Source organism: Apodemus sylvaticus, chromosome 17 (genome assembly GCF_947179515.1).
Source record: "Apodemus sylvaticus chromosome 17, mApoSyl1.1, whole genome shotgun sequence".
In the NCBI taxonomy this organism is placed as follows: domain Eukaryota; kingdom Metazoa; phylum Chordata; class Mammalia; order Rodentia; family Muridae; genus Apodemus; species Apodemus sylvaticus.
The window spans coordinates 190,141-207,500 of NC_067488.1; the positions used below are offsets into that span (position 1 = coordinate 190,141).

The 17,360-nt window shown below is 42.3% G+C and overlaps 1 protein-coding gene and 1 pseudogene across 1 annotated transcript in view; both read right to left on the reverse strand.

Moving 5' to 3' along the window:
• Positions 1–12,748, reverse strand: part of LOC127667595 (ankyrin repeat domain-containing protein 26-like) — a 47,129-nt gene extending 34,381 nt beyond the window's left edge. The window contains exons 1-2 of the mRNA XM_052160723.1: positions 12,645–12,748; positions 11,358–11,532 (exon numbers count right to left, since the gene is read on the reverse strand). Of these exons, the coding sequence (XP_052016683.1) occupies positions 11,358–11,532; positions 12,645–12,748 (279 nt within the window). The remainder of the gene's footprint in view (positions 1–11,357; positions 11,533–12,644) is intronic.
• Positions 1–17,360, reverse strand: part of LOC127668081 (ubiquitin-conjugating enzyme E2 G1-like) — a 233,851-nt pseudogene that overhangs the window by 182,397 nt on the left and 34,094 nt on the right.

A 17,360-nucleotide genomic window follows, 5' to 3' on the forward strand; every position in this document is an offset into this window, starting at 1 on the left:
ATGGCCTTTCCTTTGGTCTCTCCCCATATCTTTGTCCCTTATACATCGAAGGACCCATGGCTCCAGCTGCACATGTAGCAGAGGATTGTTATCAAAGGAAGGAGAAGCCCTTGGTTTTGTTGAGATTAGATAGCCAAGCGTAGTGGAATGGCAGGACTGTGAGGCAGGAGTGGGTGGGTGGCTGGGGGAGCACCCTCACAGAAGAAGGGGAGGGAGTTGGATAAGGGAGTTGTGGAGGAAACACTGAGAAGGGGGATAACATTTGAAATGCACATAAATAAAACAACCAATAAAAAAAATCAATAAAAAGAAGTCATTGGGTGCTTTTGTTTCATTCCTTTCTTAACTGTGGATGTGGTATGACCAGATCTTGTCTCTGATTTCCCCATTATAATGAACTAAAATCTAGAACTTTAAGCCTTAAACTTAAGTTTCATGATGAGTAATTGATTTTACGGATAAAATCCAAATTCTACCAGAAATATGAGTTTCACAATGGCAAATGAGTAATATATACAATATTATATATTGTACTCTCTCCATAAGAGAGAATAAAGTTGGATTGAATATACCATTTCGATTTTCAAAGTGCTGGTATTCATATATGGACTTACAAAATTAGGCATTTACCCAGCACAATGAAAGGTAAATATGTGTCAGGAGCTTCATATCAGTTGGTGTATTGTTGGTGGCTCAGAACCTGAGAGATCTCGGGGGTCCATATCAGATGAGACCAGGTTAGACTGCTGGTCTGCCTATGAAGTATTACTCCTCCTCAGCTTCTTCCAGCTTTATTCTAATTCCACCACAGAGGCCCTCAGCTCCTGTTCATTGGTTGGGTGTAAATATCTGCATCTGACTCAGCTGCTGTGCCTCTCACAAAGCAGCCATGCTGGGCTCCTGTCTCCCAGGTCTCTGGTAAATTAATGGAGTACTTCCCACTCCTACCTCTTCATATTAAGTCTCGCGATTCTTTCGGCTAGCCCTCGGGGCTTCTGTCTTCTTCCCCCCAACCCCAACCTACAATTCCTGATCATGTTCCCTTTTCCCTTCTCCCCTCTCCCACCCAGGTCTCTCCCTCTCTCTGCCCCACATGAATGCTTTCTTCTGCTTCACATGTGGGATTGAAGCATCCTCACTTAGGCCCTTATCTTGTTAAGATTCTTGAGTTCTGAGGATTATATCCTGGGGATTCTATACATTTTTTGGCTAATATCCATTTATTAGTGAATACATACCATACATGTGCTTTTTGGTCAGAGTTAATTCATCCAGTAGGATAATTTCTAGTTCCATCTATGTGCATGTACCTATAAAATTCACGAGGTTCTCATTCTTAATAGCTAAGTAAGTAAATTTTGTAAATTTTGTAAATAAACCACAAGTTTCCAACTTCCAGCTATCACAAAAAGGCCATTATGAACGAAGTGGAGCACATGCCTCTGTGGGGCATCTTTTGGATATGTGCTCAAGAGTGGTATAGCTGGGTCTTCAGGTAGATATATTTACGATTTTCTGAAGATCCTCCAGATTTATTTCCAAAGCTGTTGTACCAGTATGCCATCATATCAGCAATGGAGGAATGCTCCTCTCTGTCTACATCCTCACCAATGTGTGCTGTCACAAGAGTTTTTGATCTTAGCAATTCTGATTGGTATACTGTAATATCTTAGGGTCATTTTGATGTGCATTTCCCTGATCACTAAGGAATTTGAACATTTCTGTAAGTTCTTCTTGGCCATTTGAGATATCTTTGTTGTGAATTCTGTTTAGTTCTTTACCTCACATGAATGCTTTCTTCTGCTTCACTTGTAGGATTGAAGCATCCTCATTTTTTTTTTCTGCTGGTTAGCTTCTTGAGTTCTTTATATATTTTGAATATTAGCCCTGTCTGAATGTTACAAATAATCAACAAAACCAAGAGCTGGTTCTTTTAGAAAATCAAAAAGATAGAAAATCACCTAGCCAAGCTATCAAAAGGGCCCAGAGATAGCACCCAAATGAAAAGGGAGACATAAAAACAGAAAGTGCGGAAATTCAAAAAAATCAACAGATCATCCTTTGCCATAGAACTCCATACCCAGGTGACACAGGGAGATAGCTAGACTCCCAGAAGTGTAGACATGACTGGGGACACAGGTATGACCACCCATGCTGCTCAGAGGAACCTGCCTGAAACCCTTACAACACAAGATCCTAGGGGCAGCCTAGGACAGGTGTCTTCTGATTTCTGTCTGTGCCCAGAGCTGATCCTGGGCCACAGAGCTACATCCACAAATCCCAGCAATAGAGAGCCAATCTCCTAGGAGTGCCTACACACCTGAGTTAACAGGTAAGACCACTACTTCTCTTCAAATTCCTGGCCAAAGAGCGGCCTGCTCAAAGCCATCAGGACACAGGAACCAAGGACCAACTGGGGACAGAATCATTCTGGTTTCTGTCTCCACCCATGAGCTGAACCTGTACCACACTTCTCCATACCTAAATTCCCCCAGAGAGAGAACTGGTCTCCCAGGAGTTCTGACACAGGCTTGCAGACATACAAACCACAGTCATAGACAGCAAGACCAGCTAACTTGAGAGATAACAATATGGCAAAATGCAAACACAAGAACATGACCAACAGAAACCAAGTCGATATGGCATCATCTGAACCCAGTCCTGGATACTCAGCACACTGCAAAAACAAGATTTGGATTTAAAGTCTCAGCTCATGATGCTGATAGAGGAGTTCAAGATTGACATGAATAACTGCCATAAAGAAATGCCGGGGAACACGGGTAAATAGGTAGAAGCCCTTAAAGAAGAAACACAAAAATCCCTTAAAGAATTATAGGAAAGACCAACAAACAAGGGAAGGAAGTGAACAAAACCATCCAGGACCTAAAAATGGAAGTAGAAATAATAAGGATACATGCCCACTATGTTCATAGCAGCCTTATTTATAATAGCCAGAAGCTGAAAAGAACCCAGATGTACCTCAACAGAGGAATGGATACCGAAAATGTGGTACATTTATACAATGGAGTACTATTCAGCTATTAAAAACAATGAATTCATGAAATTCTTAGGCAGATGGATAGAACTAGAAAATATCATCCTGAGTGAGGTAACCCAATCGCAAAATAACACACATTGCATGCACTCACTGATAAGCTTAGAAGCTTAAGCCCAGAAGCTTAGAATACCCAATGTGCAATTAACAGGCAAAATGAAGCCCAAGAAGATAGAAGACCAAAGTGTGGATACTTTGGTCCTTCTTAAAGGGGAACAAAACACCCATGGTAGGAGATACAGAAACAAATTGTGGAGCAGAGACTGAAGGAAAGGCCATTCAGAGAAGTACTTGCTGACAGGAGCCTGATATAGCTGTGTACTGAGATTCTCTGCCAGCATCTGACAAATACAGGTTGGTGCTCTTAGCCAACCATTGGACTAAACATAAATTCCCCAATGGAGCTTGAGAGGAGATTCCTGCCCCATAGTGGTAACAGCAATATTAACCAACCACTACCCCCACAGACCTTCCAGGGACTAAACTATTAATCAAGGACTACACATTGAGGTGCCCATGGCTCTACCTGAATATGTAGCAGAGTATGGCCTTATTGGACATCAAAGGGAGGAGAGGCCCTTGGTCCTCAGAAGGATAGATGCCCAAGAATAGGGGAATTTCAGGACAGGGAAGCAGGAGTGGGTGTGTTGGTGAGCAGGGGAGAGGGGATTTGGGTGGGATGTTTTCAGAGGGGAAACCAGGAAAGGGGATAACATTGAAATGTAAATAAAGAAAATATCTAATAAAAACACCATAAAAACTGATCATATCATACTGCAAAAGCCTATACACAACAAAACTGGAACATCTAAATGATATGGATGATTTTTCTAAACAGATACTACATACTAAAGTTAAATCAAGAGCATGTAAACTAACTAAACAGGCCCATATCTCCTAAGGAAATAGAAGATGTCATTAAAAAACTGGCAAACAAAAACAGCCTAAGGCCAGATGGCTTCTGGGCAGAATTCTATCAGACCTTCAAAGAAAAGTTAATGCCAACACTCTTCAGACTATTCCACAAAATTAACACAGAAAGAACACTACCTAATTAATTCTGTAGAGCCAAAATTATTCTGATACATAAATGAAACACGGACGCAAAGAAAGAAAGAGAACACTAGATCAATTTGACTTATGATCATCAATGAAAAAGTACTCAATAAAATACTAGCAAACCGAATCTAAGAACACATCAAAGTCATCATTCAGCATGACCAAGTAGGCTTCATCCCAGGGAAGCAAGGTTGGTTCAATACATGAAAATTCAATAACTATATAAGAAAGTCAAAGAAAAAATTAATGGTCATTTCAATAGATTCTGAAAATACATTTGACAAAATTTATCACCCCTTCATGTTAAAAATACTGAAGTGATCAGGAATTCAAGGCCCATACCCAAACATAATAAAATCAACATGCAACAAACCAACTGCCAATATCAAATTAAATGGACAGCTTTTCACTTTTAAAGTTATATTTTCCTGCTCACTATTATGACTCCAGCCATGAAACCTCTTTAAGGAAAACTTGCATAAATGGAAAGAAAGCCCATATTTGAAAGATACACAGTCTGTATCTTATTTTCAGCAAACTGCAACTAAAATGATTATGTCTATTTATTTGTGTATATAATAAACTGAAGGACATGTGAATGAAAATGAGGCCAACCTACTATAGTGCCTGGGAGAGAAACAGGTACATCAGTCACAGAAAAGGGGAGGTCTGGATACTACAACATTAATGAATTCAAGAACCAGGGGCTTTTTGTGGTAAACAGCTCTAGGTCAGCAGGGCCTTCCGCCCTTCCCCCACCCCACTTCCCAGAGCAGTGGAATAACTGCCAAGCACTGAGATTACCATGAAATCTTAGCGACAAAGGTCAGCATACTAGTCAGTAGCCCTGCGAACATTGGCAGTTCCTCCTACTCCTAGACACTGGGGCCACTTAGGGAAGCTGACACATTTCTTTCTCCACCTGCCTCCCAGCCTGCCCCTTTCCCCTGACCCCCAGCCCCAGACACCTGTCATTGCTGTCTCGGTCATTGATGTCATTTTTCCTAAGTATGAGTCTGCGCTCTACTGTGGCAACATCACCCCGGGTAGCAGCCTTGTGGATCTTGCTGAAGGCTTTGTAGCTTTTGATCTCTCTGGCAGAAGAGAGGCCAGTACCACTCTGACATGGCCTCCCATGGCCTGTGAAGGACTCCCTCTGGCCGGTGAAGAAATAAAGAAAGGCATCAAAGCCTTTGTAAATTAAATACAAGTGAAGGCACAACTTTCCAAATTCTATGAAACACAATGAAATCAGTGCTAAGAGGAAAGGTCATAGCCCTAAGTATGTTCATTAAAAAAAAAGTAGATTTCTCATAATAAAAATTTAAATATACACCTATATTTAAAGTTCTAGAAAAAAGAAGCAAACACCCAAGAGTAGACACTGAAAATAATCAAACTCAGGACTGAAATCAATTCATTAGGAACAAAGACAACAAGACAATGAATCAGCCAAGCCAAGAGCTGGTTCTTTTAGAAAATCAACAAGATAGACAAAACCTTATCCAAACTAAATAAACATCAGAGAGACAATATCCACACTAACAAAATCAGAAATGAAAAGTGAAACCTAAGAACAGGTCCCGAGGAAACGTAAAAGTCATTAGGTCTTACTGGAAAAGCATCTTCTCCAACAATTTGGAAAATCTTAAGGATATGGATGATTTTCTAGATAGATACTTACCAGAGTTAAATCAGGGAAACAAATTAAATAGTTCTGTAACCCCTAAAGAAATAGAAGCAGCCATTAAAATCTAGAGGCTCACAGTCTGAGGTTCTCAGATTTCAGGCAATCGAGATTCAAGGGCCAAGATCATCCTCAGGTCCCACAAGAAAAACAGCCAAGATGACTGGGGACAGTATTCTGGTGTCCTAGATGGGCCTGGCACATCCCACAAGTCAGAGATGGACACAGAAACAGTCTCCTGGGAGCGGATTTAAGACAAGCCCAGACTGGGCTTGGGGATAAAGGAAGTGGCTTTGTAATCCTGGTGACCTGTGGCCTATCCGCAGGAGTCTTGAAGGTAGAAGGAGAGACCTTACTCTGCACCATTGTCCTCTGACACCCAGATACACACCCCACCACAACATCATACACGCTTATAGAAAATATTAAAAGTTCAAACAAAAGGCCAGTTGGCCGAGGCCTGACAGCCTGCCTGACACTCTACACACACACACACACACACACACTCTCTCTCTCTCTCTCTCTCTCTCTCTCACACACACACAATATCCCTCTGATATCTTCTACATCTGAAACTGACTGATATGCAGGGCAGCAGCTCCATGCTGAACTGTATTTTTTGGAAAATGGAACTCAATAAAGCTATTAAAATATCCATAGTTTATACTTACCAAAAGCTATTAAACCCTGCATATTTTGCATTTATTAAAAGTCATTAAGATCTCCATATTTTATCTTTTTAAAAAAGGAATGGAAACTAATGTTTATTTGTGGCCATTCTTAGGCACAGCATGCTGAAACACGAGTCTTGCTGCGTCATTCCAAGAGGAAGCAGGTACAGCACCCTGCCCAAGGTCAGAAGCAGCACACAGCAAGGCTGATGTGCAGACACCATCTTATAATACACAAAAGGTGTGAATGTAGCGTTCTTTTTCTTGAGGCTTTGATATGGTATTCATCAGTGCATACACAGAAGACACTGAAGCAGTTTTTTACCTATTGCATATCCTGAAAACACCTCTACTGATATGGCTTTATTTCACAGATTGTCAATGAGAACACATAAATAAGAATGCCAATTCCATGTTTTTATCACCTACCACTCAGGCAAACATAGGCATCTTGCCAATGACTGGCTACACACATATTCTAGGCAAACAAATTTTAATATTTACACTTCATGAAATCAATAGATATTCCCATCAGGAATGGTCCTATTCTACAAAGGTAAATCACTGAAGTCCTGAGAGATGACTTAAAAGCATTATTTCTTGGCCCAGCAAGATGACTCGGTATTTTAAAGCACTCACTCCTCTTTGGCTCCTTGTACCCATCCCATGTCAGATGTCTCAAAACTGCCTGTTACTGCAGTTCTAGGGGATTTGATGTCCTCTTCTGGCCTCCATAGACACATGTATACACATGGCACAAACTCACAAAGACAGACACATAAATCTTTTTAAAAATTTTTCAGCTCTAATGATTAATTATAAGATAATTTAAAACAAATCTATGCAACAGATGGTACTTGCCCCACAACTGTGATGTAGCAGAGAGCTACAGCCCCAACACACTGTCTTATCTCTGACTGAGGGAGAAGGCGAAACTGTTGCTCTCAGACTGCCAATGCTCAAAGACTAAGGTGCTTCATGAATCCACTGAGTTGTAGTCCATCAGGAAGCCAGTTCCTGTTCTGGCAGAGGAGAACCACCCTCCTCCCACGGAACCACATCATAATAGAAGTGCTCATGCTTTGTGCCCACACAGAAAAATAAGACCCAATGCACAGAATTGCTTTCTATGCCCTCAGGAGGCGTCATCCTGGACTCTCTGCAGGTTCTCTAAGGTCAAGGGTCTGGTGCACTGCTTCTAGGCTGAAGAACTTGTAGATGAATGAAGTGTTATGGAAGCACCTGGTTAGATGAAAAGCATCACAAGAAGTACATAGGAGGACAGTGACTTCAGAGGGAGACCCCAACCAGGCATGGCTCACTTGTGAGCCTCTTCTGTGGATATAGGTTTTACCTAACTGAAATGATTTAAGATGCCATCCCTATAGCCTTTCTGGGCAAAGCCCTTGTTTCTGACTTTCCATAAAATTCATTTTTGCAGTGAAAGTATGCATACATATTCAGTGCCCTAGGAGGCTGAGGCAGGAAGATCACAGGTCTCAGACCATTGTGGCATACATGGTGAGAACCTGCCACTGCAAAATCAGTGAAGGGAGCTGAGGAGATGGTCCAGGGGCTCTAGAGTCCACTGTGCAAGCACAAGGACTGGGGTTTGGCTCCCCAGAACTCATATAAATCCAGGAAGGCATGCTGGCCTCTCGTAATCCCAGCATTTGGAAAGCAAAATGGGGTCCTTAGGGCAAGTTCCACAGCTAGACTAGTTGGAATTTATGAGTTCCAGGTTCAGTGAGGAGATCCTACCTCAATAAATAAAGTAGACAGCAGTCAAGGAAGATGCTTGATGTCAACTTCAGACATGCACCTAGACGTGTATTCCTACATATATGTGAGCATGCATATATATACATATAGAAAAATCATTAAAATTTTTATTTTTGTATATAATGATGTTGGTGACAACAGTTAATAAAAGTGTTTCTTTTTGTGCAATAGTAAAATTTTCTTTAGTATTTAATCTGAAAAAGCCATAGAAATATTTGACAAATTTGTGTGTGTTGGGAAGTTGGTGCCAGGGATAGAACCCAGGGAGTTATGAATACTAGCAAGTATTCACACACACACTCACACAGAGAGAGACAGAGAGAGAGAGAGAGAGAGAGAGAGAGAGAGAGAGAGAGAGAGAGAAGTTTGCATGAGAGTAGCAAGCCAAAAAATTCCAGGCATGCGTGATGGTGCAATCCTATAATCCAAGCTCTAGGTGCCAGAAGTTCTAGGCCAACCTGGGGTACATAGCTAATCCAGATTCAGAGTAAACAGACAAAAGACACTTAACACTGAGCACAGGATTTGTCAAGATTTCATTAACAAGAAAGACCAGGAGCTAGCAAGGTAGAAAGTCAGAAGCACGAAATCTCCAGCTTTTCTTCCCTTGATCTGGTCCCCAAGTCCCTAACTATGTACACCAGTATTTAGGCAGAGGTCAAGTAATTAATGCCCTGACCTTACAGACATGGGCATAATCTCATTCCTGAGTTAGCCTTAATCCACTCTGACTTCTTATCCACTATAAGAATGTCTGTGTGGTTTCCATGACACATGGTGGCACAGACACTTGAGTGACAGGACACATGATCCAAGTCCCGTCCCAGCAGGCACTGTCTCTTCCACTACAAGGATGGCTCTGACAGCCAGAAGGCTGTCTGCCTAGCATTATCTGCCTTATGCCAATTTATATCCACTGGATGCTGAATGCAAAAATGAACTCAGTTCTTTTTTCCTGGTGTAAATGAGTTTGCAGATTTACACATGAAATATTATCAGGTTTAATACCTGCAAGGGTAAATTAATTTTTTCTTTTTTTAATATTTATTTTTACATGCTAGGGAATCCTCTGGAGGTTGCCCAGGAATGGTATAGTGGGGTAACTAATATCGGGCCTGAAGACCAAAGCCAGAAGTCTTCTAGCCTCCATGTATCTCCATCACACAGGCAAGTGCACCAGCACACACCTATGCTCACACATGCTGTGGGGGAGGGGAGAAAACAAAGCAGGTTCCCAGGACCATGCTGCAACAAAACACAGGTTGACAAATCCAAGGAAACTCTCAGAAAGCATGGACGAAAAGCGAGGAGAGCCTAGACTGCTGTCAATAGGGTGGCTCTAGGGCAGGAACCTCCAGTGTGTGAAAAGGCAAATGAGTAACTTCTTTGGTCTGGACAGCCTTGCCCATGATGGACACAGCTTCTCTGTGAGAGTAAGAGAATGGTTCTGGGGGCCACGGATCCCTGACGAAGCTTACAGGAACAAGGCACTTCCCTAGGCCAAGCCACCAGACAAGACGGCGTGGCTCTCAACCCCTCCGCACACGGGAAGAAAGAATGGGGCCAGCAGATACATCCAAGGTGATTCTTTATGCCATAAATTAGGGCCACTGTTGGATTTGATAGCCACATCAGACCTTCTTCATATTCGGGTCATTTAACTTCAAATCTACTTTGCGCAGAAGACAGGGGGTGACAGGCCAGCAGCCCACAGGCCTGTTTTGACTGTATCTCATCAGGGCCGACGGTCCCTAACAGTTCCCCCTTGCTGGCATTTGGCTCAGATTAGGAGATCTCTTTCTATTCCGTACTCAACTGTAATCTTAACTCTGACTCCAGCCTCTTGGGCTACCCGGTAAGCTTTAAAGAGAGCATCACGCTTAAAATCATGGAACACCGCCTAGAGAGGAGACCCAGCAGCTGAGAGCTCTTTCTGCTCTTCCAGAGGATCTGGGTTTGATTTCCAGGATTTACATGGTGGCTCACAACCATCCAAAAGTTCCAGTTCCACAGGATCAAACACCCTCTTCTACCCTCCCCAGGAACTGGGCACACATACGGTACCCATACATACATCCAGGCAAAATACTCACACACACAAAACAAATCTAAAAAAAAAAAAATGTTTTTTTTAAAGCACAGAATGCTAGCTCTGAGAACCCTTTTATTTCATTTCCTTTTCTTCCAAGAAAATTCCTTAAATGAGCAGTTCTCAAGGTCCGTAATGCCCTGACCATTTAATACACTTCCTCATGTTGTGGCGACCCCTCAACCATAAAATTATTTTGTGGCTACTTCATAATGGCAGTTTTGCTACCGTTATGAATCATAATGTAAATATCTGATATATATCTGATATGCAACCCCCGTGAAAGGGTCATTAGACCCCCCCCCAAAGGACTGGAAACTCACAGGTTGAGAACCACAGCCTTAGCGCCTTAGACGGTCAGTCACAAGGACAGTCATAATGGACACTTACAGACACTGAACACTCTCAAGCACTAGGCCAAGAGATTTACATATTTTAATCAAATGAGTGCAATATGGCTTTGGTTTTGGTCTCCCTTTTGAATCAGGGGAACCTGAGACATGCGTGCCCTCCTCTCATCTCGCTCCTACATTGTGAAGACACCTTACCAAGCACTAACCCTTGGGCATCCAAAACCTAAGAGTAGCAATGGCTCATGGCAAACGGGAAGCAAAAAAAAGGAATCCAGGAACTAGCCACAGCAGGATCCAGTCCCAAAGGCATAGCCCAAGTGATTTATCTGCTCCAGGTAGGTGGATCTTCTGAAACGTCCACAGCCCCCCACCCTAGCTGGGCACCAAGACTGACAGAGAGGAAGGTGAACATCTCAAATTCAAACTGGAACACGTAGGATATAACTCTTGCCTCGTCTGACTTCTTCCTATTCTTAACAAGCGCTTTACACTTGAGCATGTAATAATGTTTGCACTGCATTTGCTCTGTGTCAAGCTGGGAGAGAGACGGAGGATACATCATTTAAAAGAGCATTCTTGACTCCCTCGACCATGACTTAGTTGTCATAGACAATAGGACTTATTGTTCTGCCAAGTCACAGACTGTGCAGCCATTTCTTACCCTGTTGTCTTCCTGGATCTCCCAGTCACTCGAGGAAGTTGTCAGCTGCTGCCCTTGGGAACAGTTAGCAAACTGGAAAAGGACAGAAAACATCCTTCTGTTCTCCTGTGTGTCTGGAAAGATGGCATCTTGGAAATTGACTCCGTGCGGCAAGAGATTGTAATTTTCATCCATCCTAAGGGGAAAGGGTCAAAGCAGAGACATAGGTGAGGCGAATGGAGATGGGCCAGATACAGTCTGGTTTACAAAGGACAGAAACTGTCTTGCTAATGTCACCATGAAGTCTGGCATGGTTCTCAGGAAGGGACTTCTACCATTAACACTTCTCATTGCTTTCTTCTTTGCTTGAGTCTAGCTCAAGTGTTTCTAAAGAATGGAGTCTAGACAAGGCACAAGGTCTCAGGTGTTGGCATTCCTGTGGGTCTGTCTCCCATGTCTTATAATGTCCGTTGCTTCCTGGTGAGCAGACAGAAGTTGTAATGTGACCTGGATTTAAGCCTCACTGCTACACTGGGCTTGTGATGCGAAGCCAGCTTCTTCTTTAAGCACCACTGTCTTCCTGACTGCTACAACAGGACTGTAATAGAATATAGTCTCTTGGTGTTATCATGGGGGTCACAATGGAAAACTGTAAACGTGACTCAGTGGGTAAGAGCACTTCCTGCTCAAGTGTGAGGACCCAAGGTCAAATCCATAGCACCCCCATAAAAAGCCTGTTGTGACTGGGCATGCCAGTAACACGAACACTGGGCAACAGAGACGGGCAGATCTTGAGAACCTGCCAGCCCAGCCTAGCCAAAACGGCAAGTTTCCAGGTCGATGAGAAGCCCTATCTCAGGGAAATAAAGTGGATAGAGACAGAAAAAGATGCCACGCATACTCCAGTGCATGCACCACATACACACCCAGCACACACATCCAACAGGCACAAGGATAACAAAGAACTTGGCACAGAGCATACTGCCCCATGCCTGGTCACACAGCATCTCCACCTGGGCTGAGTAGAAGAGCCCTCCCTCTCCAGCTTGGTACTGCCATGGCAGGTAGTTGTAGAGGCCGGGCACCTCGGAATGCAGCGCCAGCACCTTGCTCGGAGCGGCAGCCCTCGCTCAGGGGTCTCCACTCCGACTGCAGCTGGCAGGCTCACGCAGGCGCCTGGGAGGCAGGGAGGCAGAGCGCGGCTAGCAGCAGCGGGAGCGGGCGTGAAGGCAGCTAAGCTCTAGCCTGGGCGCAAGGCCTGGCCGGGTGCCGGGGGCAGCGGGGAGCCGGGAAGCCCGCAGCGCCTACCGGGGAACCGCGGCCGGGGCGCTCGGCTGCACACGCTCTGGAGAGCTGGGTGCGCGGCTAGCAGTAAGACCTGGATCACCACGCCCCAGCCTTCTCCCCCCCATGCTTAAAAAGGGTGGAGAGGAAGTGACGGGAGGGGCGGGGACTGGGGCGGGGACCTAGGCAGGGGCGGGCAGTGCGCATGCATGAAAGCCGAAGTGTGCTGTGAAAACGTCTTCTCTCTGGCCTGTGCATGTAAAACCCCAGATATCCCACTTGTCTCAGCCTCTCCTTTATATGTGCTCAGGAGTGTTTCCATCTATGAAGTGAAGATGGCGATGTGTGTGTGTAAGGATGGGGGAAGACGTGTGCTCTGTAGTGTCATGTGTGAAGTTCTGTGGTGTAAGTGTGCTTGAGAGTGTCATGCTTATCAACCATGTGGGTTCCAGAGCCCACATTATGGAAAAAAATTACAAAAAAGCTGAACCCCAAGAGGAGAAAATCTCTGTTAATATCGGGTATCCTACTGAAAAGTCTTGAGAAACTGTGAGTTCTTGCCATCTCAGAAAGCAGGCTGACTTAAACACCTATCATTACAATGGCCAAAACAAAGGTACCACTCCTTGTCTACCGGGGTGGTAGATGAAAATCCATGCTGAGGCTCGGGAAAGGAAGCTGAGCTGGACTCTCCCACCAAAGAAACAACTACCTCCACAAGGCAAGTATGGGCATTCCATGGGGAGGAAGAAGTCCACCTCCCGATTTTCATCTGGCCTTGCTCCCATGTATCAAGTTAATGTTTTAGCTCAGTGAAAGTAATTACCAGCCAGGCTCTGCAATCCATCATTCACCCTGGGCATTCCTGCTGATTCTTTCTTTGGTCTATAGGACACAAGAATCTCTTCTGTTGATCTGTAAGTGCAAAGGAAAGGTTTGGTTGTTACTAGTTTCTTGCTATTCTAAATTTCTGCCAAGTAATTAGACTAGAAAATGAACTATTTTCAAGTTTTTTAATTGAAGCTATGGGGGTTAGAGTAGTCATAGCCTCTAACAAAAATAAGATTAAAACCATACATCTTTGATGCCCCTCCCCCCACACACACACCTCTTCCAAGTAGAATGGACAAATGTAATCTGACTCTAGACAGTGAGCTCAGGGACTTGATCCAAATCACCCTCCTTCTAATTTAGGTCATTTGGCAAGAATACCTTAGTAAATTAGCAAACTGCATATAAATTTACAAAAGGTATTCCTATATCCTCATATCATCCAAAAGAAAAGCATTATTGGAATCCTCACTGCATAGACAATGAGTGGAAAGTTCAGAGGTTAGATGCACTATCCCCAGGAACACATTTCACAGGTTACAAAACAAATTTACCCACTCAAAACATTACGCTTCTATACATCTTTCCAAGTAACTATAATACAGGACAGCTTACATGAGTTCTAACCAGGAGTAATATCCAAAATTGATTAGCTCTTTGGCGTTCATCACACAGTAGGCATTGTTTATTTTACACACTCCACTAAACTACAGACGTGACAAAGGCATTCTAAAATTCCCCCTCAATGCTGCCTACCATGCAAGTCTGTTTCCTTTACATAAGTACATTGATTAGCAATATAAATACAAGTAAATATAATAAATTTATAGATACATATGTATGCATATAATATATAAAAGACCTATGTCGTAATAATCACAGTAATGGTAAGTTAAAATACATCAGTTTAAAACATTCTGTCTTTGGTGATCAGAAACCCTATGGATATAGGATCTGTGGCTATACACACTACCAATCTAAACATCAAATGGCTGTGTGTGACAGCTAGCTTGTTCAGACAATGCTTCATTTGACAATGGACCATGAGAACACGGTGGTCCCACAGACTGACATGAAGCAATTTTTATAAAATGATCTAATGTACACATAGTTGAAAAAGAAAAAAAAGAAACTGAAGGACAAGAAAACAAAGGCCTTATTGTTGGAGCAAAATATTGATGGTAAATTATCTGCTTACAAATAAATCTATGATTAAAAAGAAGAAGAAGAGAGAAACCAGAAAAACTACTACAGACACATTTGTGCCTGAGGAGGAGGCAGTCCTCAGAAGGGCTTGACAGACGGTGCTAAGCAAATGGGCATCTCCATCTTGTCACACCCATGGACGACTTTCCAGGATGACAAGATATGATCCTGACATTGTTTAGACTTCAGCTCTTATATTAGCTTTTAATCAGAAAAAGGTTTTAAATGAAAAATGTCTTGACAACAGTCAAATAATCTTGTACAATGTATCCATATATTAATCTAAGTATAAGATTCAAACATTTAAAAATAAGTTTTATAAAATGCAAACATTCAGTAACTTGATTAATTACTAAAGCACTACCCAGTACTCCCAGAGCTCCCAGGGCTAAACCACCAACCAAAGACTACACATGGAGGGACCCAGGGCTCCAGATGCATATGTAGCTGAGGATGGCTTGTTGGACACCAAAGGGAGAAGAGCCCTTGGTCCTGAGAAGGCGAGATGCCCTAGTATAGGGGAATGTCAGGACAGGGAAGAGGGAGTGTGTGGTTGGTGAGCAGGGGGAGGGGGGAAGGGTTAGGGAGTTTTAGGGGAAAGCAGAACCGGGAATGGGGACAACATTTGAAATGTAAATAAAGAATACAACTAATTAAAAAACCGATCTACGTGCAGAGAGCTTACAAAGTCTACAGTAGTTTGTTATAATGCCCCAGGTCCTCAAAGTCACACACCATTCACTCACCAACTCACCACGGCTTTAGGTTTGTAAACTCCACTCATACAAGTGCACCCTATGTATGCTTGATTTTCAGCATCTCTACTGTGTTCTTTTTGTATCTTTTCTGTGTTCAGATGTTTTTAAATATAAAAATATCTGTTCCGGTTGGCTATAATATGCAGAACAGAAATACGCTGTATAGTCTTGTGACTTAGGAGCAAGATAATGTATCACATAACCTTAAGGAATAGGCCACACCATCTAGGACTGTGAAGACTATTCAGTGATGTTCACATAACAATTCAATCTAAATGTCCTGGCATGTTCCTGAGGTTTAGCGACATGAGAGCACAAATAACACCACACCTCTCTTTGTCATTGAATGAAACCAAGGCACCAGGATCTACAAACAGAACAAGCAACATCTTCTTTGGTGTATAAAAATTAACTTCATTACACATACTATTTTTCTTATTTCCACTCTGTATAATTATACACAACCTGAAAGGTGTGCTAAAAAGGAAGAAGTCAGCCGTAATCCCAGAAATGAGAGCTGCTGAGATCTGCTTTTCCTCCTAGCCATTTCCTCTGATAGACTATTCAAAATACTTCCCTTCCCACAGAAAGCTGGAATACTATCGTGATGGACAGTAGTAAGATAGATAACACAGTCTAGAAGAAATGGATTTCGTTGCACTTACAGCATTGGTTCAAACTCCTAACTAAAGAAACAAGGCAAACTGGAGGATCTATATATTAAACTCCTTTGGAAAACTAAGAAAGGAGGCAACCTAACTACTCAAGTGTGACACCCATAAAACAAGAATAAATAAGAATCTACAGTGAGTACAGAGAGGTACCCCCTGTTGGAATTGGTTTTGTTCCTCAAAACCAGTTTTTTACTTTCTATTTTAGCATTGAAACTATAAACTCTTAATTATTTTATCAATGAGAAACTTAGCTCAGTCCCAAAAGTGGGGGTGGGCATAAAAAGTCCTCTTATCTTCTCAAAATTACCGTCAGATAACACTAAGGAAATACTACCTAAGTGTAGCACGTACGCCTTTTCCGACTTCTGGCACAGCTATGTAGCCTTAGCCCTCTAGTACATGAAACAAATAACTTACAAGGAAGGTCAAGTGCAGAGTGATCAGCTCTGCACATGTGAAAATGGACTTCAATGGAACCAGTGGCCTGCAGTAATAGGAGCCCCTGGGACACAAATGTGTTTTAAACATTTTCATGGATCATGTATGTATGTCAAAGGTACCTGTTTAAAACACACCCATAGAGAAAAAAATGCTTTTTGTACTACTTACCACTGAGTAAACAAACACAAGTTTTAAATAATTTTCAGTGCAATAGACCTGGAATTTTATTCACCACAGCCTAGTGATTTTAAATGTCCTGTGACCCTCTTTAGTGCTGCCAACATCAACATCAGGTACCTGCACAAAGAAAACAGATTCTAAAGGATTCTTCAGAACCCTTTCAATTTAATCATATGCTTAATATGTTTCTAAGATTTTTTCTCTTCTTTCTGATACAGCAAAACATAAGTACTTTTTTTAAAAAAGTAAGAAACTGTTCTAAGAGATAGCTATATGTTGAAAAAATAAGTATCTGAAATCGAGTTGTTGCTTATTTCTTCACCCCTCTAAAGAGTTTATAAACAGGGATCTTAAAAAAATAAAAAATAAAAAATAAACAGGGATCTTTAATCTGATGAAACTTCTGAGTAGGACCACCCCCCTACAAATACATGAATATGAAGAAGAGACACTGAAACCCAAACCATAGCCTCTACGCATGTATTTCTTCTTCCTCTTGTATTTTCTAGCACAAGGATTATTTTATGACCACACCGTTCAAAGATTGTAAGAAAAATGATCATTTCACTGTGGAGGACTATGACATACACTGTTTTCCAAAGCTATATACTAACAAACTGTGTTAGGAATCTCAAAAGAATCCAATAATT